We start from the raw sequence: 27,184 nt of genomic DNA on the forward strand, positions 1-27,184 counted from the left end.
ATCAGGCCCAGTCAGCATAAGTTTACGAAAGGCAGGTCCTGCTTGACCAAGCTCATCTTCTTCTATGACAAGAGGGCTGAGGGAGCTGGTGAAGGTGATCACTGAGACACTGCCCATTATTCCCGCCCTACTCTGCACTGGTGCGGCCTCACCTGGGGCACCGGGTGCAGTTCTGAGAGCCACAGTATAAAAAAGATACTAAGCTACTGGAGAGTGTCTAGAAGAGGTGAAGGGTTTGGAGAGGAAGCCATACGAGGAATGGCTAAAGTCACTTGGTTTGTTCATCCTGGAGAAGAGGAGACTGAGGGGAGACCTCATTGTGGTCTACAGCTTCCTCACAAGGGGAGGAGGAGGGGCAGGTACCAAACTCTTCTCTTTACTGATCAATGACAGAACTTGAGGGAATGGCAGAAAGATGTGCCAGGGGTGGGTCAGGTTGGACATTAGGAAAAGGTTCTTCACCCAGAGGGTGCTGGACACTGGAACAGGCTCCCCGGGGAGGTGTCACAGCCCCAAGTGTGACAGTGTTCAAGAAGAGACTCGACAATGCCCTCAGACACATGCCGTGAACTGCAGAGTTGTCATATACAGGGACTGGAGGTGGACTCGGTGATCCTTGTGGGTCCCTTCCAACTCAGGACATTCTATGTTTCTATGCATGGATGCATGGGTGGGAAACTTGGGACTTCAGTGCTGGAATTGCTTGTACAACATTTAATTTTTGAGCTGGGTTTTTTAAGCCAGAGAGTGGGTGACCAGGAACATCTGGCAGGGAATGGGCAGAGGTTGCTGGATGGGATGGATGATATGAGCCCAGCGGGGAGGATTGGAGATGAAGGTGGCAGGGCAGAGGCTGGTCCTGCATGGGTGGGAGATGCTGCAAGGGACCAGGCTGCAAGTTCTGGCTGCTCTCCTGAGCTTTCAGCCATGTCCTTGGGAGAAGCTGGGCCAAAGTGGCCAGGGAGAAGCGTCTCTGCCTTAGGTCAGAGAGAAAGAAGGAGCTGAGGTGGGAGCCGAGTGGCCTGGATGGGCATCTGGGGGAAGGTGACAACTGGTGCAAGGAGCTGGAAAGCAGTGGGTGATGAGCCATTAGCCAGGCACCGCAGCTGCTGGGCATTGAGCAACCGTGTGGGCAGCGATCATGGCCCACTCACTCCTTGCTGACTGTGTGGGATTCAAGCTGCTGATGTGCTCTTGGCCAGGTTGCCAGTACTTGCCCCATCGGGGCCAGGGGTGAGGGGGTCTGGCAGTGACAAGGGCTGAAGCTGGATTTCCTGTTGCCAATACCCAGGTCCCAGGGTAACCATAAACCTTTTGGCTGTGAGAAGACTCCAGGCTGACTTCTGCTCCTGGTTGGCCTTCCATGCTGAAAGTGTCACCAGCCCGCGGACCACCTCGGCAGCACTGCAGTCCTCACCATATCCCAATAAATATCAGCGTCAAGGATTTGCAGTTCTTATCGCTGTCCCTTTCCTCCAGTTTCTTTGTTCCCTTATTCAACTGCATGGCAATGTGTGTATTTTAGCAAACAAGCCATTGGTGCTCATTTTGCAGGCCCTGAACTAAGAAATTCTGCCACTGGTGACACCCACCATGACCACCAGTGCTGACAGATCGTGGTCCTCACCGCTGTACCCCGCTGTAGATAACTCCACCACCCTACATAGATGCTCAGGGCTTTGCAATCTTCTGCTTGTGGCAGCGGTTTTCAGTTCACCAAGGGTTTTCCCTATCACCTGCAGACTTTCTCTTTCAGACTATAAAAACGGATTTAAACCAGCACTAAAACCATCTGGGCTTTATCTTCCCTCCTGAGCGGAGTGGCTCTGTTCAAGGCCACTGGTGGGAAGTCTCCGGTCTCTTTGCACCACTTATCTCTCTGCTTTGCTGAGTGGTGCCCTTTCACACAGCAAGATTAGGCGGGGAAGGACATCGAGGAGAAGCAATATCTTCAGTAAACCAGCTGTGGTAATTGAAAAAAGGCGATTGTGTTCCTGGCTCTGCCTTCCCTTGCTGGGCCTGCAAAACCCCAGCTGCTTCTTCAGCCCCATCGGCTGCTTTAGTACGGGTTGTTCCTCCACGATAGCCACTTCCCAAAGAGCCCTTTGGGAGCTGCTTTGGAGAATCACCCCAATTCCACAAAAACCACACGCAAAATTCCCCCGTGGGTTTTCGCTTCCCGTTGGATCTCCTTTGGGACAGTCACATGTCTCTGCACAGGCTCCAGCACTTCCCCTTCTGAGCAGCCTGATGATTTTCTCCCTGTTGTCTTTCTCAGTGTCCCCCTGGTGAGGAGCCCAGTGCTTGTGCCTCAGTTTCTCCTGCCAGATCTAGCTGGGAAAGACGGGAAAATGAATTTCAGTGCTGAGCTTGACTGACAGCAGGAGAAAGGGTCTGATGGGAGGTGAGGGGCTGCCGGCTGTTGTGTAGGATGTGGGCTGCCCTTGGCCTCTTCTTCCTGCTGCTCCCATGACTGGTGACTTGGTGCGGTTACGCAGCGGCGGGTGCTGGACGGCTCAGCGAGGTGACACCAGGAGCTCTGAGTCACCCCCAGTGCTGGCTCAGCAGGGGCAGCTCCTGGAAATCTGGGAGTGCTGGGGGTGGTACTGAGGGGCAGCTGGATGCCCTGTGCTGTGTGTGTCCACAGCCAGCACACAGAGGAGAAAGGGTGCAGGTCTCTGCTGTGACCAGCAGCGAGTGGTCCCTGGGGACCCCAAATGGACCCAGAAGCTGTGCCCTGGAGTTCGAGGTGATCAAACTGTGACCACTGGCACGACTCGCCACGGTGCATTTTTAGGGTGACGGTACCCCTTGTCTCCCCCTGCGCCCATGCGAGATTCACCGTCCCACGCAGCTCTCACGTCTGGCAGCCTGAGGCGGGTGTCGGGCACCGGACGGAGCCCCCGGCCGGCCAGGCGGACAGGCCAGCGCGGCGAAGCGGGACCAGGCGGGGTCGGGGGCCGCTTGCAGTGCAGCCGATGCCCAGGAGAGGGCAGCTGGAGCACGGCGACGCTGCGGGGACAGCCAGCCCTCGGGACACCCCCTCCAGCACCGCTCTGCCCGCCACCACCCTGCCCATCACCACCCTGCCCATCGCCACCTTGCCCATCAGCACCTTGCCCATCACCATCCTGCCCATCACCCTCCCTGCCCTCTGAAACGGTGCAAGATAACCAGGCTGAGATTTTTTTTTGGGGGGAGGAATTACCAGCTCAGTGCAGACCCCCATAACCAAATATTTCCAGATGTCACCCCCAAACTCCCTCCGGGCAGAGAGGGGGGACCCTCATCTCACTGTGAGATGGCAGAGGTCACCTGCAGCCGGTCACATCCCACCCTGGGAAATGCTGATGTGCCGCTTGCAAATCACCCCACACATCCTGAAAAACAAAGCAGGCCAGAGGGTGGGAGTTAGAGAAAGAAGTGGGAAGGATGGCTGGAAACTGGTTAAAGCAGAGAAGTAAGCAGCAATGGTTAAAAGCTGAGCCCAGCGCAGAGCGGAAGGGAAGCGGCGACGTGTGTGTGTGTGTGAATGTACGAGAGCATCTGTGCAGCTCTGCATAAACAAACAGAAAAAGCAGAAGTCAGTGGTAGTGAATTAGCAGTTAGGGACTTTAGAAAATCCATACAGGAAGCTAAAGAAAAGAGAAATCTCAGGCCACAGGGGCTCAAGACACTGAGAAGGCGCTTTTGAAACAGATGAATCTCATAAAGAAAAGTGTGCAGTAGCTGCGAGCTGGGACAGCCGCCTGTGGGAAGGAGGGCAGGCACCAGGCTCCACCGATCACTCCTCTGTGCTTGGAAAATATGTCAGAAGGTGCAATTATGCATGGAGCAACAGTGGGAGGAATTAAAAAGCAGCTTTTAAGGTAAGACTTTATCACATCAGCTGCTCCTATCCAGTTCGCTGTGGTGTTTGGGGAGGGCTGGTTGAGGAGTCTGCAAGTTGCCTGGACCTATGGAGCTCTCCAAGGGCACAATCCTGCACCTTCCACCCTCCCAACACCCCCAAATCAATGGCGTGGTGTTTGTAAAATCCCAGCTGCGGCTTCCCTGGGTTTCCCCAGTTTGGTGTGCTGGGTGAGCACCAGCCCCCTGGCAAGGCTGCTCCGCTGTGGCTCCTGCATGCCCGGCATGAGCAGCACCTGCCGGGGGGGATCTGCGGGGCAAGGAGAGCCCCTCTGTCCCCAGCACTGCTGCTGCTCAGGGAGCTCTCAGGACAGCTGGTGACACAAGTGGGAGATGTCAACTGGCCAGATGTGACCACAAACCAGCCCCTTCCTGGAAAAAGGTGCAGTGAAAGTCTATGGTTGTCCTGTTTCTCATGGCTCCCAGGGTGGGCAGCCACAGCTCCACCATGCCACCTCTGTTCCCCTGGGATGGGGGGGCACTGTGACAGCACTGAGTCAGATGAGCCTGGCCCACATGCTCCCACCCCAGTCCCCAGCCCTGCTCAGCACTGGAGGGACACTGTGACAGCTCCGTTTATCACGGCTGAAGCCTTCACCCGCAGTATGGGACAACTGCAGGCCCTGTGACCTGATCCACTCCACCGAGCGTGGGCAGTGTGCTGCGGTGCCTTTCACAGCAAGCTAATTTCCTCGATCGAAAGGCAGAGGAAAATTATGAGAAATAGGGTTTGAGACGGCGTCTCGCCCACTGTCGCCACTGCAGAGCTCCCTTGGGTGCCAGCCTGTAGAGCTGTGGGAGGACGCGGCCGGACAGGAACAGGAAAGTGGGGTGTTTTCCTGCACAACACCCCTCCCGAGCCCCAAAACGACCCTGTGCCTAGGCTGCCTCCCTCCCCTCGAGGGGCAGGGACCAGGCTGGGGCCAGGAAGGGCTGTGGTACCCGGATCCCTCCAAATACACAGAGAAAAAAATTGTAAGAGCCATGAAAACTTTTAAAAAATAAAAGAAAACCAACCCCCACGAGAGCGCAGCCGGCCTGTTTATGCCGCTGCCTCCGCGGGCGCGGATGCGATAAGATAAAGGCGCTGACGGGGAGGGGCGGTGCGGAGCGGTGCGCACCCGCGGAGCTGCCGGCAGGGCCCGGACGGACTGACGGACAGGCAGGCAGACTGACTGACTGACCGATCGACGGACGGACGGACGGACGGACGGAGCAGCCCCTCCGCTCCGCCCCCGTACAGCCTCCACCCTCGGTCGCGCCGCTCCGGTTTACATAACCCGCCCCAGGGCCGGGGTCCGCGCCCTGTGGCTCGGCGGAAATGCGGAGCCGCCTGTCCCGGTTTCCTGCTTGAGCCGTACCGAGCCGTACCGAGCCGTACCGAGCCGTGAGCCCCGAGCCCCGAGCCCCGCCTGGTCCCGCCCCGTCCCGTCCCCGGCCGCGCCGCCGCGCTCCACCATGGGCGAGCGGCAGCCAGACGCCTTCTCCTGCAGGTAACCGCGGGCGCGCAGCGGGACCGAACGGTGCTGTACCGGGCCGGGGAGGGCTGTACCGGGCCGTGCTGGGACGGGCGTCTCCGGGAAGCGGCGGCTGCAAAGCGAAAGTGGCGGCGGCGTCCAGGGGGAGCAGCGCAGCGGCCGCTCCTGCTGCTGCAGCCCCGGGAGCTCTGAGAGCAGAGCCTCTCCTGTCCCCGAGCCCCCGGGAGCGTGATCCCCCTCTCCTGCTAGCCCCGAGCCCTCGGACCGATCCGCACCTCCCTGCACCCCTTTTCTGCGGGAGGGCATTCTTATCCCGGGTCTCTTCTTCTGGTTCCCTTTGTCCGGGGGCCACGGTCACCCTCGGGGATCCCCGTCCTCCCAGTACCCGTTTACCCCATCATCCCTCCCTATCCCAGGGGGCCTCTTCCCCTGTGGGTGCCCCAAATCCCGGGGACACCCATCTTTCCAGCACCATTTTACCCCAGAGCACCCCCTCTTCTAGGATCCCTGTTCCCCTCAAGGTCCCTCATTTCCCAGCATCCCTGCCCTGGGGACCCCTGATCCAGGGGTGCAGCATGCATGGAGCCAGCCCTGCCCAGAGCCTCCTGCAGCCCCTGCTATGGGGGTGGCCCCTCTTGCATGGGGTGATGCCCACCTGCCCCAGCCGCTGTTGCGGGGTGCTGCCCTGCCCGTGGGGGCCGTGACCTGCGTGTCCCTCCCACTGCCCCCTTGTCCTCTGCCCCTGTGCCCACTGCCAACAGCAAGCAGAGGTGCCAGGCTGAGCCTGCCAGGCAGCGATTCTGGCTTTCTGCTCCCTGCAAACTTTGTTGGCTCACAGGCAGTGCCTGGCTTGGCAGGGACAGGGACTCGGAGCGTGAGGCCAGTGCACCAGCGGGCAGTAACCCAACACCCTCCCCGTGCCCTGCCAGCGTGCCCAGTCCTGCTCGTGCCAAGCCCTGGCAGGGTCACCCACAGAGAGCCCAGACCCCTTGGCTCTGGCAGCGGCATAATATGGTCATTGCTGCCCAGGCTGGGATTTACTGTCAAGGAAACTGGGACGAGTTGTTGAGCTGCAATTTCAATATTGTTGTTGCAAATTGATTCAAGATGTGCTGGAGTTGTGGGATGGTGGCCCAGGGACTTTGTGGGTTGCTGCACTTAGGTAGGAAAAGCAGGCAGAGGAAGAGGTGGCTGGCGTGGGGACCTGGCACTGCTTGCCCTCGTGTGTCCCCGTCTGGCGTTGGGCTTTGGTGGCAGGTTACGATATTGGAGTTTATAGGCCTGTGAAATTACTGGCAGGTTTCACTTTGACTTGTTCGGGACTAGATGAACGCCTCAGATTTCTTTGTAACTTGCTTTTGGTGTGAGAGAGCGTTGTCCCTGTGCATTCCTGCCACCCCCAATACTGCTTTTATTTTCTCCTTTGCTTTTATGTGTTTATTACCCCTAAAAAAATTCATTTTGGTTTCGCTGGATCCCAAGGAGCAATGTGTCTGCCAGCACTGTGTATTGCATCGTAGAGATTTGGGGGCAAGTACCAGTGGCTTTTGAGGAGACTTACATCCTCCTCACCCAGAGCAAACCCTCCCCACCCACGCACCCACATACCCATGGGGCTGCCGGGACTCATCCTGGCACTGCGTAGACGTCGGGACAAATCCCAGCGGGTGAGACGAAGTGAAAGCGCAAGAGCTCGGCGCTGGCGGGGTTTGTGGTACCGCCAGCGCTGCCGTGGCTTGGTAAGGAGGAAGAGCCAAATCCGGCCCTGGGGAGACTGATGTGATGGGGAGGGAGAGCGGGGTTGGTGGTGGGGGGGCTTCGTTGCCGGCTGCTCCCCCCTGTCCCCAGGCAAAGCTGGGGACCCCCAGCCAGCCGCTCCCGCGGGACTGCTCCCTGTGCCCCGCTTCTCCCACGCCCACACCGCAGCAATTCATTTTGTGCAACAAAACAAACCCTGTGGAGAGAGGCCATCCCACTGCCGGGCTTTTCCCTGCAGGCTGTGGGTGTAGGGGAGCACGATGATGTAAACTGGGCTGCAGGGTGCCAGACGCCGCAGTGATGGGCACTGGGAGGAATGGCAGCAGGCAGAGGGTCTTTGGGGAGCTGGGCTGGCTGCAGCAGCTCATCCCAGTGAGTTCCTGTGGGCCAAGTGAGCCTGGAGTTTGTGTTTTGCCTGCAGTGGGTTTGGGATGTGCTGTCTGCATCCCATCTGTCCCAGTGGAGCAATCAGGGGAAGCCAAATGTGTGGATTTCCCCTGGATTTGAAGTACCGTAGGATCGGCCGCGTCCCCAGAGGTCTGCAGCGCTGTTCAGCCCACGCAGAGCCGTAGATTAAGGCCAGCTCTGGCCTTTAATACAGCAAGCTATGTAGCGCCGAGTGTTCAAATAAGGAGTGTGTATGTCCTGTGAGAAAGTGGGAATAGGAGAGCAAAATTAGCCACCCCCTCCCACCTCCCAGCTTTTAACCTGAGTACCTAAGAAAACACAGCCTATATGAGTATGTGGTGGGGTCTCTGCAGCCTGCTCCTCTCTTGCTTTTGAGTTTGTCAGGTCAATTTAGCCGAAGGAGAGGGAGGGAAGGTCCTGAGACCCCTGGGCTCCTCCAGCTTTCATGCAAACAGACAGTGGGTTGCAGGGAGCGATGGTACTCAGAGATGCGGTGCTGCACCCTCACCCTCTAACGAGACCCCAGAGAATCCACACCACCCAGAAAGAAGAGCAGGATGGTGCTGGGCAGGTTCTGCTGCGGGTTGTGCTGGCCTGACACACAAATGGCCTTGGCTGGTTTATAGTGATGCTGTAAATATGTGGGGGCTGTTTTGGGACCCTGTTCTACTCCTTACCTCCCCTCAGTCCCCCCTGGGCATGTGGGCTGGGGCTTTCTGTTCTGCTTGGGGGAAAATCAGCAATATTTGCTCCACTGGTGAGAGCAGGCTGCTGGAAAGGAGGAGAAGCTCGGCTAAAGGGCAGCAATAAAACTTCATGGGGCTTTCCATGGGTGCAGCATCAGGGCTGCTTTCCGTGGCTGTGCTCGCTCTGCAGGGGATGTGCTGTGAGCATGTCATGTTGTCACCCAGCTTGCAGGAGGGTGAAATTGGGGTGTTCTCCTTTGTTCCCCTTGTTATTCCCTATTGGGAGGCTACAGCTGAACCCTTTCCCACCTCTCCCCCTACACCAGACCCTCCTGCATCTCTGAGCAGCTGCATCTCATTCCCACCCCCAAATGGCCACCCCTCTTGTCCCCTCTCTGTGCTCCCAACCCCGGGTCACATCCAGCCGGTCCTACAGCACCTGCTCTGTCCATCCCCAGCAGATTGGGATACAGAGAGGGGCTGCACCAGCACCATCCCAGGGGGATGCGCCACACTACCCAGCCCTTAAGAGCCCACCCCCGGTGGGCTGGCCCCCCCGGGGACGCGCATCCCCCCAGCTCCCCGCACCGGATGCTCTCCCATTGAAAAGTGCTGTTCATTGTAACCCAGCCTTTTATAGCTGACTCGCGAGCGGGCTGCGGGGCTGTGCCAAGAAAGGCTGCTGCCGGCTCAGAATAGCTCTTTTCATGGAGGACATCCTGGGAAGGAACAATGTTCCCGCTCTTGGGATTGTGGGAACTTTGTATTTCTGCTACTCGGGATGCCGGGAGCTGCGGGGCTGGTGAGGGTGTCTCCCAGCTCTTCGCTTTGCTCCCTTCTGAAAATAGTCCTGGGGGTAAATTTTAAATAGAGTTGTGCTTATAAAAAGGAGCAGAAAATGCCACCGCTGCTTTTCCTCCAGTTGGGAAACAGTTGTTTCTGAGAGTGCCGGCACATAAATCAAATTTCCTATTTACATTGCTGCTGTGCACTTTCCTGGCACGGAGAGTTGTGGCGAGGAGCTGAGGCCAGTTTCATTTTCAGATCGCAGCGCGCTGGCTGCGCTGCACATGCTCCGGCGTGCCTGCGCACACCCGCGTGCGAGCGTGCCTCTGCACCGGCCCCGGCGACACCGGCCCTGCTCCGTAACCATTCCCTTCCAGGCTGGATATTTGCAGCGCTGGGTGCTGGAGGGTGCCTTTCTCGCACAACAGATGCATTTACTGGGATTTTTGCCACTACAAAGGCACAAATAAGCCATTGCCAGATCCAAGCTGTGGCCTCAGGGTTGCTGTCCCAGCCAGGGAAGTGACACTCGCCAGGTTGCGCAAGAGTTTAATGCAATCCGCTGGGGGTGGCTGGGCTGCAGGGCTGGATCCTGCACAAGCTGGGGCTCGCTGCCCCAACCACATCAAAGACAGCCCATGGCAGGTCCATCCCGCTCTCCCTCGAGCTCCAACCCCAGCACCCCAAACCAACCCCAGCACCCCAAAGCAGCCCCAGCCCCCCAAACCAGCCCTGAGACAGGACAGGCTGGGTGACGGACAGCTCTTGCAGTGACAGGGGGATTGGACAGTAGCCCCCCAATCCCAACCAGTCTGTGGTGTGTCCGAGGGTGGGTTGGATGCTCCATTTGATGCAAATTAAAGCAATTAGCTGTTGCGACAAGTCCTTTGACTCAGTGGTGATGCACAAGACGGCCAGGAGCCCCTCATGGGAACATATGGGGTATAAGGAATGCGGATATAAAGCCAGTGGCCGCTGAATTCCAGTATCATGGAGCATGATGGGCTGGAGCAGGGAGAAGCCCACACGGTATCAGGTACTCAGCATCGCTGTGGAACATCTCTGCCAAAACCTGGGACCATCGGAGGAGCAGGATGCTCAAGCGTTGATTCAGCCGGGATGACTATTCCCACGTCAGAAGTCTCTGGGCATGAGCAGGGAGGACGGCATCGTGGTTTGTGCGGGCAGGAGGAAGCACCGGGGATATATTTCCCATTGTTGTGCCATTTGGAAAGGTCACGTTGTTACCAGAGACGGCCTTCAGCTGCTTCCCAACGCGTGCTGCAGGTGAAGCCCAGCTTTTCCCACACCACAAACCTCTCCTGAAGCCAGTGCAGAGCAAGCCTGAAAGCTTGGAAGGTGAATTCCCTGTGCTGGGAATCTCCTACCCATCTGAGGAGCCATCCATATGGTTGCCCCGCTTCCCTCTGCGTTTTGGGGGGAGCGCCCCGCCGAGAGTTCTGGCGGTGCCGGCGGCCACGGCGGCGATTCCCGGGTGCACGGAGGAAGCAGGAGCACAAGCAGAGGATGCTGAGTCACGGGCAGGCTGGCGGTGCTGATAGACGCCGGCACGGGGGCCCCGCCGGGGGGTTCAGCTGGGTCGCGGAACATGGGGCGCACACCCGGCACCGCCGCAATGCCGGCCGGCTCTGAGCCTCAGGCGGCTCTCTTCTGAGAAGCCGGGCCCCGGCGGGGCTGGCGGGGGGCAGATAACATCTCCCCTCGCTGAGAAACTTCACAGGACGTACTAGGAAGGGCGGCGGGTGGGCAGAGATAGAGCTTCGCTTCCCAGCCTTATCGCCTCCCCGACTGCAAACCAGATCTGCTGTGTTCTGCATCGTCCCGCTCGCTTCCTCCTGACCTCTGTTTATTTTTTATTTCCTTTAATTTTTGCCCCCCTTGACAAATGCAATCACTTTTCCTCCCCTCCCAGCAGCCGGGGTGCTGCTGGCGGGTGGCTGGAGGTTTGGGGAGATGGCAGTGCCCATGCTGGCGCGGCAGGATCCGGGTGGCTTGGCTGATGTTTCCTGCCCGAGCGGGGTGCACGGCCCCGATAAGTGCTGCGGGCGAGCACGAGGCTGGGCGGTGAGCAGCACGGTGGGGAACGCTGCTGCTGGGTCCAGCCGGGCATGCCGGGGTGGCTGCGCGCCAGCCGTGGGCGCCGTCAGATTGGCCTCGCAGCGAAATCTGCTCAGGGCACAGATACAGTGTGGTTTGCCAGAGCACAGCGGCCCCTCAGAGCGTCCCCCCAAGGACACATGCTCAGCCCTGGCCATGCCGGCGGTGCGGCCGCGTCTCCCCAGGCCAGCGGGGCTGCGTAGATCTGGCAGGCAAGGCAGCTCCGTCCCTGCATTTCTGCAGCTTTTCGTGTTGTTTCCTCCCCTCCCACCCCCACTCCGGCTTTATCAGCTCCGTTGAAATAGATCCCTGGAGGGAAACCCGTCGGCGCTGTGAAGCGTTGGCAGGAGCGGAGCGGATGCAGCCCGGCCGGGCGTCCCCATGGGACGGCAGGCAGCTGCCGGCGTCTGTGCTGGTGAGAAGCGGTGCTGACACCCTGCTGCAGGACCTGCCTGCAGCCCACCTCGCACGTGGGGAAACTGAGGCATGGCCCTACAAGGTGTGGATTGGGATACAAGGCTCTGCAGTGGGGCTGGGCGCTCAGCGACTTGCGTGGTCATCGGTGTCAGTGGACAAGCTGTAGTGGTTGCCTGTATGGCCATGCCAAGGGGCTGTTGGGGCTGGGGGGAGGCACTGGGGCTACCCTAACAGCCCCGTGTGCTCTGTCTTGCAGCACGGCCGCCTCGCTGGAGCCACGGCAATGAATGGGCACGCTCTGCCGGCCGGCACGCCAGCACATCCCCGGGGCTGGCATGAGTTCTGCGAGCTCCACGCCATCAGCACCGCCAAGGAGCTGGCGCGGCACTATCTGCGCTTCGCCACCGAGCACCCACACCATGACCTCCTGGCTGCCGAGAACTTCTCGGTGCAGTTCACCGACCTCTTCCAGCAATACTTCTGCCATGAGGTGAAGGAGGGTTTCGCCATGAACCAGCTCCGCATCCTGCCCGCCGGCCCGGCGCGGGATTACCGGGAGACGCACCGGCGGCATACGGACGCCTCTTTGGGCACGGCGGCCACCAAAGCCGAAGTGGAGCTGGGTGCCCATCCCGAGCAGCCCAGCCGGGCCCCTGAGACTGCCCCAACGGGGCTGCGCAAGTCCTGGAGCTCGGAGGAACTGGCGGGGCAGGCGCGGCGGCCGTTCTCGCTCAGCCAGCTGCGCAGGAGCTGGCGCAGCCTCTTCCGACGACGCTCCTCGGATGCCCTCCTCGGGGATGGGGACGGGGAGGTGACAGCGGAGGCAGCTCTCAAGCCAGGACTGGGCAAGCGCATCCTGCCATGGGGGCTTTCGCGGGAGCAACCCCCTGAGGTGCGCAAGGAGGGGGTTCTCAAGTATGGGCTGTTGGATGAGAGCTCCCTGGACAGTGGGACGCGCTGGCACCGCTGCCGCCTGGTGCTGCGGCGAACAGGGACACCTGAAGGTGAGGAGTACGTGCTGGAGCTCTTTGACCCACCCAAGGTAAGGAATCATAGAAACATGGAATGGTTTGGGTTGAAGGGACCTTCAAAGCTCCCCCAGTGCCCCCCCTGCCATGAGCAGGGACATCTTCACCAGCTCAGGGTGCTCAGAGCCCCATCCAGCCTGGCCTGGGATGTCTCCAGGGATGGTTCATCCACCACCTCTCTGGGCACCCTGGGCCAGGCTCTCACCACCCTCAGGGGCAACAATTTCTTCCTCATGTTGAGTCTGAATAATGTATTGCCAGCTATTGCCTGTTTTGGCCAGAGGGACGTTGTGGGTCCCTCAGCAGTGGGTTGGGGATGATGCCACAGTGACAACACATCCCAGGGGAGGAGCAGGGACACGGTCCATCCCTGATCACAAGGGATTGTCACCGTGAGCGGTGTCAGGGCACAAGCCCAGGGACCAGACGGGTTTGCTGTGCTACTGCTCGTTCTCCTCGGTGAACATGCGAGGCTGCACTGTGTATATTTGAGACCCCAGAGCCACCGCTGCGTGCTCACCTTCAGGTGGTGAAAGATGCTGTGACCATGTGCCAGGGACAATGCATGTGCTAATTATTACGATCGTTCGAGATTGCGTTTCTCCCTGCTGGGACCCCAAAGCTGGGTTTTCCAGCTGGAAGCAGAGCACCTGCTCTGCAAGCTGATGATAGAGGCTGATGGGTTCCATCCTGCTTGTCTGCAGCCCCACGGACCCGTCCCAGTAAGGCAGAGGGGCAGCTTGTCTGGTGAACCCCAGATTCACCCTGTCCCCTCTGTGCCGTGGCTTCAGCAGCCAGGGTATCTGCTCACCTGGGCAAGCTGAGAAAGAAAGGGGAAAATAGAAATTAGGCTCTGTGCCTTCCTCTGCTCCCCGTGGGACCTTTAAGGGAGTTTAATTTTATTTTCGCAAGTACTTTTGTGGTTAGAAATTGAAGTCTTGACTACCCCGGGGAGCTCCCATGGTGCTGAGGCACCGGCTGGAGCGGAGATGATGCAGGATGTGAGTGAGCAGGGAGCGCTGCGGGGGGAGCCGCGGGGTTTAATCTTTAAAAAGACAGTTCCTCCACATGGCAGGTCTTATGCAGGCCTGATGGGCTGGGTTTTTTCTTGGGTTTTTTTTCTTGTTTTTTTCTTTTTTTCTTTTTTGGTGCTCATTTAGCTTTGACGAACTTGTGCTTGGGAAGGAGGAAGCCTCGGGTAGAGCCGGAGCCCCATCCATGCCTTCGGGCTGTGTTTGCCGCTCACTGCAGCACCGTGCCAGGGAGCAGCTGGCTAAATTCCTGCGATTTCTGTCAAACAAGCCCATATTAAATATGAAAATAAATAATAATAATAAAAAAAGAAATTAGAAACACCCAGATTTTAGAATCTGAAAGCCAGTTTTGCTCCAGTGTGTCGGGCTGCAGTTTGTCCCAATGTCCACACAAAGTAAAAAAGTAAAAAGGCTGTCAGGCCCTCACTGCATCCCCCTGTCCCCAGGACCTGGTGCTTGCAAACACTGCTTTTTCCCGTTTTTTCTTTTTCCTTTATTTTTTCCCCTTCCCTCCCCTTGGGAAGCAAACAGCACATTCCTCCTCTCTGCACAGCCCTGGCTTTCCCCCATGGGTGGGTGGTGTTTAAAACAAGACATTTAGTGAGTCCCCCCGCCGTTCTGCAGCATTATTCCTTGCAGTTTGCACCACTTCTCCATCCCGCAGAGATTTCCAGGGGTGTCCCTGTGAGGCGGGGGACCCTGTGGTCCTCTGGGACCTTGAGCCTGCAGTTTTCTCAGCCAGGTCCATGGAAAAGGGGATGTTCCTTGCTGGATTTTGCAAATCTCTGGATTAAATTGCTTCCTGTGCAAATATTCTCAGGGTGGGTCCTTCCTTTCTAATTAACTGGGCCAAGGCCAGATTCTATCTCCTTTACAGCAGAGTAAATCCAGCCCCTTTCCCAGTAACTGTGATTGAATTTTGAGGGTGTTGGAAAGCCCTGGGCTGTGTTGGTGGATCTCATTCCCCAAAATCAGCAAGAACACAAACTGGGGAGCAGTGGGAACAGAAAAGCTTCTTGGTGGGGTTTTTTTGTTTGTTTTTGCTTTGTTTTGGTTTTTTCTCCTTTAAAATAACTAAATAATAACCAATATCTCCTTGGGGAAGGCTGTGGAGAGCCCAGTCCATCCTCCAGCCCTGGGATGCTCATAGAGCGTTGCTGCTGCCTTTTGCCCGTGTCATGGTTCTGTTCCTGATTTGAAGATGCTGTTAATCTTTCATGATGATCAATGGTTTTAAATAAGCAACTGTAAAAACAGCCCTGGGGGGTTTCCATCCCTGGCTGGTCTCTGGACTTGGTCATCCTCAAGGTCTCTCCAGAAGTGTCTCCCTCTTCTTCCATTCTACTCTTTAAATAGTAAGATGAAAATGGAAATTCAGCCGAGCCTCACGGCTTTACAGCATCAAGCACCCGAATATTCAGCATGTTGGATGACCTTGGAAAAGCGGGATGTGCAGGGAATGGGGTGGCCCCATGCGTGTCCTGCCACAGCTTGGCTGCGGCTCCCTTGCTCTGCTTTTGGCAGCTTTTATCTTACTTTCCCCTCTGTTTTCCCCCTGGTGCGCTCCAACAGGGCCTCTTGGCCTAATCCCATAACGTGCCCGGCATCAAAGGGCGCAGGGTGCTTTGAAGAGCCCTAATCCCATTTTTGCTGCCTGGGTGGCTGCAGCCGGCACTGCGCGGGGCCAAGGGCTGATGAGTGCCGGCACTGCCGGCGTTCCCGGTGGCACTGCCCGGTGTGGGTGTCCCATCCCGCAGGGATGTGCTAATCTTATGGGAGCTCCAGTTTGGATGAGATGGGGCTCCCTGTGCATGTGGCCAGTGTGGGGTTGGCTTTGGCATCGCTCCTTCCTCCCTCCAGTTGCACAGGAGGGATTTGGAGACAATGGGATACAGAGCAATCCCAGGAGCAGGATGGATGAGGGGTGCCGCTGGCACAGGGCAGGGGACACCCAGACCCTCCCTCTGGGGACACACTGGAGGGTGCTGGGGTGCAAGGATGTCACTGGCCAGTGCCAAGGGTAGGTGTCGATGCTCTGTGGCATGAAACCATCCTGACGTGCAGAGCAGGGGGCTACTGGTGTATCTATAATGCTTGTATGTGTGGATGTGTGTATGTATATATACATGTAAAACCCTGAGTATGGTCCTAGGTGTGCAACCCATGTGGATTCTCTGATGTGTAGTGTGAGGGCGATGCTCACTGGTACTCCTTGCTTTCCGTGGAGGCACATAGTGGTTTCTCCTCTACCACAACATTTATTCTCGTATAACGTGTAGGACTGGATAGCTCAGAGGCCTCTCCACCTTCATAAATTTAATCCAAGGTTGGCAAAACAATCTTGAATATTTTAGGACAGCCCTGTGGGGTTTTGGGGTGCTCCAATCACCAGCTGAGCCTCAGCCCCAAGCGCCTTTTCTGTGGCCAAGTCTTAAACTCTGTGAAAACTGTGATTTGCAACGGAAACGTCCCGAGCTGTTTCTGTTGACCAGATGTTTTTACAGGAAGGGGAAGGGAAATGGGATTTACATTTGTGCTGGTTTCTTTATAGCATTTTAATGAAATCCAGTGCATCCCGTAAATTGACAGCACGCCAAGACAAGCCGGGAAGACTCTTCCGCTGCAAACCCGTGGTGCCTGTGTCATGGCTCGTACGTCTTCAGCCGTGGCTGCAGGAGGAGCAGTATTTTTATCTCTGCTCAGCCTGAGACTGCTTTGACTTCCTTTTTTTCTTTTCTTTTTTTTTTCTTTTCCCCTTCCTTTCACCTGAAGCTGGTTTCTGAGAACTTGCTGCCTCGTGAGCAAGCAGGTCCTGTGCCACTGGGCTCTGATTTTCAGTGCCTGGGGCTCCACGTGGCAGCCAGCCAGCCGTGGGGTGCGGGACGTCCAAGCGTTCTGGTCCCCGTCCCCATCCCAGCTCCTCCTGGGGCTGCTTTGTACCTCCAGGAGCAATTGGAGCCACTCAAACGTGGCCTTAAGTGACTCACCTGAGGATATGTGGCAGAGGGAGGGTTGGAGAGACCACATTTTGGGAAGCCTTGACCCCAGCAGAAGCAGCTGTGTTTGTACCCCTATGCCAGCAAACCCCCTCTTTTGCAGCACAGCACTTTGCTGCAAATCCAAACCCATCTTTCCTTTTATTGGTGACTTGTAATTATGCTTAAAAACTGGACGTGCCAAGTTGGATGCACAAACGCCCTTGTTGCTGCTGCAGCCCAGAGAACTCCTCTGTTCCTACACAAAATGATGCAAAATGGTGTTTTCTTCCCAGGACCACAGGAGTGGGGCAGCGGGTGCTCCACAAGAAGAGGTTTTTTTGGTCATGGGAAGCATCTCAATGTCTCATCATTGCCGTGGCCTGGGGAAAGGCACATTTGTGTCAATCTGGATCCTATTTGGTGTTCTCCATCCTGTGAGCTGAAGTGGGCTGGACCATGTGTGCGCCTGCCCTCGTCCCCATGGTTCACCCAGAGGTGACCTGGCTCACACCATATTTTTTTTCCTCTCCTTGTTGCATTAAAAAATGTTGAAGGATCCCAGGCTGGCAGGGGATTGCTGCCTTGATCCTCCAGCCAAGTGTGATGCTGTTGCATCATCCCTTGGTGGCCAGACAGCGCATGGCCAGAGAGCTGCATTCCTCCTCGGCATCCCCTGGGGTTGCACCCATCTCCCTGCATCCCCAGGGACCACATCCTTCTCCTGGCATCCTTCTCCTGACATCTCCAGAGGCTGCATCCTTCTCCTGGTAACCCTAAGGACCACATCCCTCTCCCAGCATTTCCAGGGACCACGTCCTTCTCCTGGCATCCCCAGGGCCTGCATCCCTTTTTTGGCATCTCCAGGGGCTGCATCCCTCTCCTGACAACCCTAGGGACCACATCCTTCTCCTGGCATCTCCAGGGGCTGCATCTTTCTCCTGGCATCTCCATGGACCACATCCCTCTTCAGGGGCTGCATCCCTCTCTCGGCATCCCCAGAACAGGAGCTGGGAAACCTGCAGCGGGGTAAGAGCCCAAGAGGTTTGGGTGAACAGCATTTCTCTCAGGGGAGGCAAAACTGCACCCAAAGGCGCTCAGAGCTGCACCAAAAGCTGCTCGCAGACTTTCACTGCCGAGCGGGGCGGGCGGCACATCCCCTCGCCGCTTCGCTTTCGGCACCGTGACGCTCGCTGTTCTTCGAAGGCGCGCGGGGCTGGGCGTCCTTTCAGCTTTTTGAGATTTTGGTGGTGATTTTTTCCCCCTCCCCCCCCCGCTGCTTTCATTTGGTATCGCAAAGTGAGGGTGCACAGGGCGGGAGGGCGATGAGACAAAAGGTTATTTGTCATTTATTAACCACAACTTTTTCCATCCTTGGTCATGCACGGAAAAAACACTTTTAGCAGCGTAACCACAGCCCTGGCGTTAATTGCTGAAGAGCGGAGTTTCTTATTTTGGAAACTGTGTTGCTGGGATGGAGCTCGCCGGGGCTTGATTGGGTTGCGAGGGGAAGGGAGCGGGATGGATCCCCAACCTGTCACTTCCCCGGGTGCTGGGGTTGTTGGGGTTTGCAGGAGAGGGCTTGTAGGGTTGATTTTCTTTTTAACCCCATCCTTTACAATCCCATCACTGTGACCCCCTCCTCACAATGGTGATGCTTTGCTGGCAGCCGGGCCGTCTCCCTCATGCGGATGCTGCAGAGCCGCTCGGGTAGGAAAGCATCACGTGCAAGGCGAGAAGTGAATGAAAAATGGAGATATTAAGTGCATCACAGGAAAAAGGACTGGGAAAGAGCTCAAGGATGGCGCCGCTTCCCCCCCGAACCTCCTGCATCTTGGGGGTGCCGGTGGGCGCAGGAGGCTGCTGGGTCCCGCTCAGCCCTGGTAGCTGCTCTGAGATGCCCGGTGGGGTTTTTTTGGGGTGGTTGTCACTTTTTTTTCCTTTTTTCTTTATATTACAGCTCAGGATGTGGTTGCTGCGAGGCTGAGCACTGCTATTTTTTTTTTCAAAGGTAAATATTTATGAGAGCCTGCAAGGCAGCGCAGGGGCTGATGGATTCATCCTGGCAACGGGGGCTTGGCTGGGGTACAACCTATGTCTCCCCAGTGGGCAGCCGGTCCCAGGTCCCACCATTGCCCGTCATGGGCATCATAATATCCAACGTCATCTTGAGATGATGGTAAAAAATGAAGCATTTCGGGCAAGATCTGCTCTCTTCAGCTGGGCAGGATGCAGCACTGGCCAAGGGCCAGGACCCGCTTTGGGGCCAAAATACCCACCCAGGGGATTGAATGTTCCCATGTGGGAGCATCTTGCATTGTCCTGGATGATGCAAAACTCCTGGGACATCTTGGGGACCATGGGGACCCTGTGAGGTCCATGCTTGACACCCCACGTCCCCCAGCCCTCTAAGGCTGGGTTTTGGGGTGACTCAGTCCCCGGCTGCAGCCGGCTCCCGCTCTCACACAGACACCTTGTTTACTTTCTGCGCTCGTTATTTATTCCAGGAAATTATTAAAGCAGCCCACGCTGGAAGCGAGTTTGGCTTAAAATAAAAAAAAGGGCTGGCGGATGCTGCCTGTTTACAGATCCTGTTTATAGCCCTCATCTTCCTAAACCCTGCTAGGAGCATGAGCTGCCGGGTGCTCTAGTTTTGGGGTGCTTTGCAGCGTTTTGGGGAGGGAATATTGACTCATTTGCATGGAGCCAGTGACTGCTGCCTCGCTTGGTGGAGGTTTATCGATGCACAAAAAGGGGCAATTACCTCTGAGGATGGGGTGGGGGTTTCTAAGCAGAACCCCCAAGTCCCTCCCCATGGGAATGGATTTACCTGGTGGCTTGTGGGGTTGTGTTCTGCAGCACGGCAGGTTTAATTTAATCAGAAATAGGGGTTTGCTGTGTCGATGGGGGTCCGGGCTGTGTTTTCTCGCGTCACCGTTCACCGGCACTCGGCAGCCGCTCAGGATGGGAACAGAAGGTGCTTTGTGGCTTGGCCACCCTTGAGCCAGCTCTTCAGGCCTGCACAAGGGTGCCTGTTGTCATAGCTGAGTATGGTCCCCTGGGGGATGGCTCTGTCCCCTGCCATGCGCTTCAGGGAAGCTCAGAGATGGGCTGTCTTGGAAACTCTTTTGTCCCTCTGGTGCTGGTGAGCTGAGGATGCTGCCTGGGGCTAGGGGTGGGCAGAAAGCGGATTTTGGGGAGGTGATGGCCAGGGGTTTGGGGGCTTGAGCTCACAAAGCAGCCTGTCATCTCTCCTGTTTTTCCACTTAACAGAAGTGGGGAAACCTTCTGCACTGAGCACCCCAAGCCCAGAGCAGAGAACCCCATGATGGTGCTCACTGCTGTTGTCAGTAGGTTTCAGAGTGAACAGCCTCTGCATGCATGCAGAGAGGCCAGAGTATGCTGCCCTAGTCTTTTGTGTGATTGTGAGTGGCTGTGGAGTGCAGGAGGCCTGTGAGAAGCTGGGGCTGTGCAGGGGAATGACCCAAATCAGCAAGCAAGAGCCCAGACCCTGTCCCCAACACCATCACAGGGCTGTCCGGGGGGACCTGTCCCCTGGGGTCAGCCGTGGTGCAAATGCCTGAGGAGGAACAGCGGGATTCACTGTGCTACCAGCCACATGGAATGCTGGGATTAGCTGCTGGAGGACAGAGGCTGGGATTAGCTGGGCTAGGATTAGTTGTGCTGCAAACCTGCAAGGCTGAGCGCTGGTCTGAGCCGTGGTGCAAATCCGTGAGGATGAACACTGCGCTGAGCCGTGGTGCAAACACCCAAGGACACGTGCTAGGATGACTGATGGTGCAAAGTCCTCGAGGATGAGCCTTGGTTTTAACCATGGTGAAAACTCCCTGAGAACAAACACTGGGATTACCCGCGGTGCAAACACTTGAAGCCAATTGCCAGTGCAGCAGACACCATGTATCCTCCAGTGTGACCCTTGGTGTCACCCCAGGACCCCAGTGCCACCCTGCTGCCCTGCGCTGGAGCAATGGGATGTGTTTCTCCTCTGCTTCACCTGGCATCCCTTGGCACAGCCTCCCTGCTCCTGCGAAACTTCACAAGACTCCTTGGGGCCATGGGCATGGGATGTGGTTTTACGCCGACACAACCAGCACTCGCACTGCTGCAGATCGCAGTGGCCTGCCTGTCTATCCCTCTGTCTGTCCGCCGGACCCAGGCTCATGGCAGCTCTGTCTGAGGTCTGTCCCGTGCCTAAGGGACACACCACAGGTTCTGTGATTTACAAGATGTGACAAATTTTGCCTGTATCCATCAGAGACCTTGCACAAGGGCCTGACTCAGAGTGGAAGCGAAAGAGCCAGCATGGGGAAATCCCCGGTGTATGGAGGGGCTGGTGACAGTGGCCGCCGCTGTCGAAGGATTTGCTCTCTGCTCCGCACAGTCTTGGCCTGCTGGACCTGCCGTCATCACTCTGTCACCACCGTCACTGCTGTGCCACCACTGTCACCACCATACCACCACCATCATTGTGCCACTGCTGTCATCACCACGTCACCACCATCATTGCTGTGCCACCATCGTTGTCACCACGTCACTGCCGTCATTACCGTGCCACCACAATCATTACTGTGCCACTGCCATCCCCCCTGTGCCACCGTCGCCTTTGCCAGCTGGGGACTGGGCACTGGCTCCAGTGTCCTGGTGAGACCTTTCCCAGCACGTGTGGGTGGGCTGGAAGGAGTTTTGCTTCCAAAAAACATATATATATACATATATATGTATATTAATCCAAAATATCCTTGTCTGAGAGGTGCAGAGGACCCGCCGTGACCAACCCAGCCTTCCCAGGTGATGGTTTTGGTGTCCCCACGGCTGCTTGCATGTGAACGCATGGAAGGCGAGTGGAAAGGTGGCTGCCGGGGTGCCGGGGGAAGCGTCACCCTGAAAGGAGCTGACAGCACCATGGCCCCGTGTAAACACCAGAAGCACAGAAGGCGGGAGACGCGGGAGCTGCGGCAAGAGCTGCTGCCGGCGCTTTGCCAGGTGGAAACACTGCAGCTCCGCGCCTGCACCGCCCCGGCGCAGCTGTGACCCTGGCCTGACCTGCAGCTCACGCTCCCGGCACCGCCGCAGCACCGAGCTGCTGGCGGCTCCTTCCTAGGTTTGGCAGATGCTGGCAAAACCCGACGTTCTCCCGGTCGCCCTGCCCTCCCCGGGTGCGTGGGGGCCACAGGTGCTGCGCCGCTGCTCCTGGTGACAGTGCTGCCAGTGCCACACGGGTTCTCCCCATGCTGAACTGATGCTCCCTGTGACACCCCACAGGGTCCCTCCAGGGCCGGGAATACAGGGACATGGGTTGAGGGGTGCAGTGGGATGTCCCCCCCAAATCAGGCTGTGGGCTCTGGCAGGATGCTCAGGGCAGAGAGCAGGAGGAGGATTTCACCCTGGGGTCATTTTCTTCCGTCTTCCAGTTTGTCCCACGTCCCCAGGCACCGAGGACAGCTCTGGCCTGGCTGGAGGTTTGTATTTTTAAACTAGAAAAATTCTCTGCAAAGAACAGGAATACAAATCCTGGGGGGCAGCAGACCGCTGGTGGGAGGACACCGTTCTCAAGCAATAAATTCAAGTAGGTGCCGAGAGCCGGTGTGGTTCCTCTGTCCCCAGCCGATGGGACTGTTGTCCCCATGGGTGTGTATTAGGAACAATTTCTTCCCCAAAGGGCTGTGGGGCATTGGAACAGGCTGCCCAGGGCAGTGCTGGAGTCACCATCCCTGGGTTGGACAGACCAGAGATGAGGTTCTCAGGGACACGGGTTAGTGCCAGGGGTGGGTTAATGGTTGGACTCGATGATCTGAAGGGTCTTTTCCAATGGAAATTATCTGCTTCTAAGTCTCTGGGGTGGGAGCTGATGCTGGCGGGGCTGGCGCTGAGCTGGGTCAGCATCCTAAGCATCCTGTCTCATCCCAAGCTGGGCCAGCCGCGGGGTACCCAGCGCCACGATGCTGCCGTGGCACCTCTCTCGCCAGGAAGGCACCCGTGGGTGCCAGGGGAACACGCGCTGTGTTGAATGTGCAGTTTTGGTTACCGAGAAATCCCTTTCTCGGTACCAGCTGCCATCGAGCAGGGCATCTTGTGGTCAGGTGCGGCGGTTCGGGGGCGGGGGGTACCGTGCCTGCGGTAGGCACTTCTGCGAAGCCAGACTGGTTTTTCGGGCACAGTATCTCTCTGCTGCATCATTTCCTTCTCCGTTCTTACTCCCTGTCTGCGCTCTCCTGGGGGAGGGACACACATGAACCCCGAGGGCTTCGCCGAACTCCTTTTTCCTGGAATTTCCCGCTTCCTAGGAAAGCGAGAGGCCGACTCCGCGCTGCGGTTGGGTTGTGTGCCGATAAAACCTGCCATACCGATGAGTTTGGGGACGTGCTGGCTGTCACAACCCAACGTGTGGGAAAGCAGCCAAGGATGGGCAACCCCTTGGCTTTGTCCCTGCAGGACTTTGCACAGGACACAGTCACCTTCCGAGGGTGGCAAAAAACCCCGAATCACCTTCAGGCTAAAGCAGCAGCTTGAGGCACCCCCAGCCCTGCCAGCAACAGTGATTGCAGCTGTAGCTCTAGCTGCAATCAGTGTTGCCGGGGGTGCCGCGAGCCGCCGCAGTGGCACCAGCCCTGTTGCAAAGTGCCGTTCGGCGAGCGACTTCTAAGAACTTTCTTTTTGGCGCAGCTCGGTGCTGATAAGGGCTGATCCTGTTCACACTGTGTTTCCGGCCCCACGGTACAGCGAGTCCTGGGGTGAGAGTGTCAAGGGAGGGAGGAAGGAGACGGGGGGTGGAAAAAGAAAGGTTTTTCTTTAAAAAAAAAGAAGACACAACCAAACGTGGTTTGGTTGGGTGACCATGGAGAGGACGGAGATGCTGGTGGGGACCCCACTGGGGTCATGCAGCTGACTGGGGACATGGCAGGGGTGACTTTGCCACGAGCACCACAAGCTGGGAGCAGAATGAATGTGCTTTGGTTGGTAAATGCCATCAGGTGGCCAAGCGCCTGCAGCCCGGTGTTGTGGGAACAGTGGCCATGGATCGGGGTGGCACAGGGTGCCGTGACTCAGCCGGCTCTATTGTATGGGTATCCCAGGGGTGTTTGGCACCCAAGAGGGTCGCTGGCACCCCGGGTACAGCCCGGTCCCGGTGGTCAGCAGTTCGATGGCCAGTGCACGGGGCAGCAGAGGGAACTGAAAGCTGCTGGGACGGGTATTATTAGTCTTTGTGGAAGTGTTTGCTCAGCGTTTTGTCATCTGCCTGTGTCAGCACCAAACCGGCTGGGTGGCCACAGGGAGCCCTCGGCATGCCAGGCCGAGCCCCACACCCATGGGGGGCTCCCTCCTGCACCCCAGTGTCCCCAGCACTGCACGGTCTCCCCAGAACACACTGCCATGCTGGGAACCCCCATCTCTCTCCTCTCCTATGCCCATCCTTCTGCTGCTGGGTCCTTGGGGACATTAAGATGGGTCCTTGGTAACACTAAAATGGGCCCCTGCTCTGGGGACCGTGTGGCCCCCCCGAGGTGCCCCAACAGTGGCTGGGCTGTGCTTTGTGGGGTATTTCCTTGCCACACAGGGTATTTCCATGCCAGTGAGGTATTTCCCAGCAGAGTGGGGTATTTCCATGCCTTGGGTGGTTCCTGGCAGGCTCGACCCACGTCCCGTCCCATCCCGTCCCATCCCATCCCATCCCATCCCATCCCATCCCATCCCATCCCATCCCATCCCATCCCATCCCATCCCATCCCATCCCATCCCATCCCCAGCAGGACATGGGTGGTGTTTTGGGGCATGGGGGGGGTCTGGGCTCAGCTAAGCCACTGCTCTCCCCACCAGGGCTCCAAGCCGAAGCTTCTCACCGTCTGCTCCGCTGTCCAGGAGGTGCGGAGATGTACACGCCTCGAGATGCCTGATAACCCCCATACCTTTGTCCTCAAGGTAAGGCCTGGCGAGGAGGGTCCACTGCTGGCCCTGAGGCCTTTCCCACCCTCCAGGGTGCATATGGCTGCTAGAAGCTCCCGTGCCAAATTTCAGTTCCTCTTCCCAGCTAGAGAGGGGGTGCAGGGGGGGGATGTGGCATTCGCGGTGGGGGATGCTCTGCCCCGGCTGCGGTCAGGGTTGGTGCCCGAGCACTGAGGTGGGTGGAAGGAGGATGCACATCTCTCTCTGAAGCTCCTATGTCCCTCTCCTATGTCCCTCAGGTCACCAATGCCACTGACATCGTGTTCGAGGTGGGGGATGAGCAGCAGCTCAACTCCTGGACGGCCGAGATCCGGGAGTGTGCACGCAGGGGGTAAGCGCCCGCTGGATGTCCCCGAGCCTGGGGACAGGGACGGCTGCTCCGTGCCCCCCAGTCCCCCACTGCCAGAGCTCAGCCTGGCTTCTCCCATCCCCGACAGGTCCGACACAGGTGACCCTGAGGTTGTGGCGTGCCGGCACCCTGACCCCACGGCCCCCAGCCCCACCACCAGCACTGACATCCCTGGCCAAGGTGAGCAGTGGGGACAGCAGGAACCCTGGGGACAGGGCGTCTCTCATAGCGGGACACTGTGTCCTGCCGTGGCCAACCGGGCTGATCAGGTGTCCCCAAATGGGGGGCAGAGCCAGCGAGGAGGGGGACAGGAATGGGGGTGATCGGGTCCCCACTCATCCCCGTGCTCTGGCAGGGAGCCCGGGGGAGGCGGCGGGGCCGAAGATGGAGCAGTTCCTCTCCTCCTGCCCCTGGTTCCACGGGCCCATCTCCCGTGTGAAGGCGGCTCAACTGGTGCAACTGGGGGGACTGGAGGGACACGGCGTCTTCCTGGTGCGGCAGAGCGAGACACGGCGCGGCGAGTACGTTCTCACCTTCAACTTCCAGGGCAGAGCAAAGGTACGGGCGGGAGAGGGGCTGGGGGGGAAATCTCACAGGAGCCCCTTGGGCCGGCCCCTGCTGCGGCATGGTCTCTGTCCCATCATGTCCTACCCCATGGAAATAGAATCACAGAATTATTTTGCTTGGAAAAGACCCTCAAGGTCATCAAGTTCAACTGTTAAATCACCCCTGGCACTGCCCCATGTCCTGAGAACCTCATCTCTGTCTGTCCAACCCCTCCAGGGCTGGTGACTCCAGCACTGCCCTGGGCAGCCTGTTCCAATGCCCCACAGCCCTTTGGGGAAGGAATTATTCCAAGATCCAACCTCAACCTCCCCTGGCACAACTTGAGGCCGTTTCCTCTGCTCCTGGCGCTTGTTCCTGGGGAGCAGAGCCCGACCTCCCTGGCTCCAAGCTCCTTTCAGGCAGTTCAGAGATCAGAAGGTCTCCCCTCAGCTCCTGTTCTCCAGCTGAACCCCCCAGGTCCCTCAGCCGCTCCATCACATTGTGCTCCAGCCCCTCACCAGCTCCATTGCCCCTCGATGCTCTTTTGGTCCCTGCCCAGATGTTCACAGGGGGCTGGTGTTTCCATGCCCACTCCTGGGGGGCAAAATCCCCCACGGAAAGCTGGCCATGCAGCACATCATGCTAAGGCAGCTTTTCCCCCTGACCCTCAAATACCCCTGTGTCCCCCCATCCTCTCCTCCAGCAAGGGAGCTGGTGGAATGGTAATAGGTCCCTGCTCCTCCCCATAGCACCTGCGGCTCGTGCTGACGGAGCGAGGCCAGTGCCGCGTCCAGCACCTCCGCTTCTCCTCCATCCTGGAGATGCTGCACCACTTCCACCGCTACCCCATCCCGCTGGAGTGCGGGACAGCCTGCGATGTCCGTCTGTCCAGCTACGTCGTCGTCCTGCCCCAGCCACAAGGTACGTGAGCACAGAGGGATGGGAACATTCCCCTGGGGTGCAGGGATTGAGGGGTCCTGTCTCCTCGGGGTGGGTGCTCGTGCACCAGATCCGGGTCCTTTGGCTGGGGTGGAGGTGGAAACATTGGGGTAGCGGCACAAAAGGTGACTCCCGAGCTCCTGGCTTCCTTGGCTAAGAAAGAAGCCACTCCAAACCAGTGAGTGCAGGGTGTGCCCCACACCCCAACCCCGATCCCCGCGGTGTGGGAGGGCATCCCCTGACCCCCCGTCTCTCCCCTCTGCCCACAGCTCCCGGCTCCGCCAGCACCGTCCCTCTGCCCCTGCCCGTTCACAGCTGGAGCTCGGAATTCAACCACATCCCTGCCAGCTCCTCCTGCCCCCACGGCCCCGACGAGCCACCCCCGGGCCCCCCACCGGAGCAGATCTTCCACCTGGTGCCACCGCCGGCTGAGCTGGTGCAGAACCTGCGCCCCGGCGGGGCGGCCGCGGCCCCCGGCCCCCGGCACCGCAGTTCGGACTACGAGGTGGAGGCACCGGGTCGGGGCCACATCCGCGCCGTCGACAACCAGTACACGCCGCTCTGACGGGCACTGGGATGCACTTTCGGGTGGAGAAATCCTCGAGACTTCCCACCGAGAGAAAGAATGTACCTTGTTTCTTCCTTCTGGTTAGGGATGATTATTATATTTTTTGCAAGGAAGGGGGTAATTTTTCACTCCGGTACGGGTGTGCTCCCTCTCTTCGGCCTGTTAAAGGGCCTTTTAATTTTAATTTCTGTTGTTATTATCAAAGCTTTCTCGTTACTGTTTA

At 57.9% G+C, this 27,184-nt stretch overlaps 1 protein-coding gene across 2 annotated transcripts; it reads left to right on the forward strand.

Annotated features, from left to right (window-relative positions):
- The first annotated feature begins 3,846 nt into the window (after nt 1-3,846).
- Nucleotides 3,847-27,184, forward strand: SH2B3 (SH2B adaptor protein 3). Of its 2 annotated transcripts, none has more exons than XM_080354956.1 (9): nt 3,847-3,869; nt 4,441-5,402; nt 11,817-12,602; nt 24,434-24,535; nt 24,799-24,890; nt 24,997-25,088; nt 25,264-25,466; nt 26,204-26,375; nt 26,663-27,184. In XM_080354956.1, exons 3-9 carry the CDS (start codon nt 11,844-11,846, stop codon nt 26,956-26,958), a joined length of 1,716 nt encoding a protein of 571 aa, XP_080211082.1. In that variant the 5' UTR covers nt 3,847-3,869; nt 4,441-5,402; nt 11,817-11,843; the 3' UTR covers nt 26,959-27,184. The 2 variants fall into 2 exon arrangements, with proteins under 2 accessions (XP_080211082.1, XP_080211083.1); XM_080354957.1 differs by having other exon boundaries at nt 26,158-26,375; nt 26,663-26,967.

This window comes from Nesoenas mayeri (genome assembly GCF_963082525.1).
Source record: "Nesoenas mayeri genome assembly, chromosome: 17".
Lineage (NCBI taxonomy): Eukaryota > Metazoa > Chordata > Aves > Columbiformes > Columbidae > Nesoenas > Nesoenas mayeri.

Bases quoted from the DNA above. Each gene is read 5' to 3' on its own strand.
- SH2B3 (XM_080354956.1), top strand. From the start codon at position 11,844: ATGAATGGGCACGCTCTGCCGGCCGGCACGCCAGCACATCCCCGGGGC. The intron at 24,891-24,996 runs GTAAGCGCCCGC...CATCCCCGACAG, and splicing joins CGGGAGTGTGCACGCAGGGG to GTCCGACACAGGTGACCCTG. The intron at 25,089-25,263 runs GTGAGCAGTGGG...GTGCTCTGGCAG, and splicing joins CACTGACATCCCTGGCCAAG to GGAGCCCGGGGGAGGCGGCG.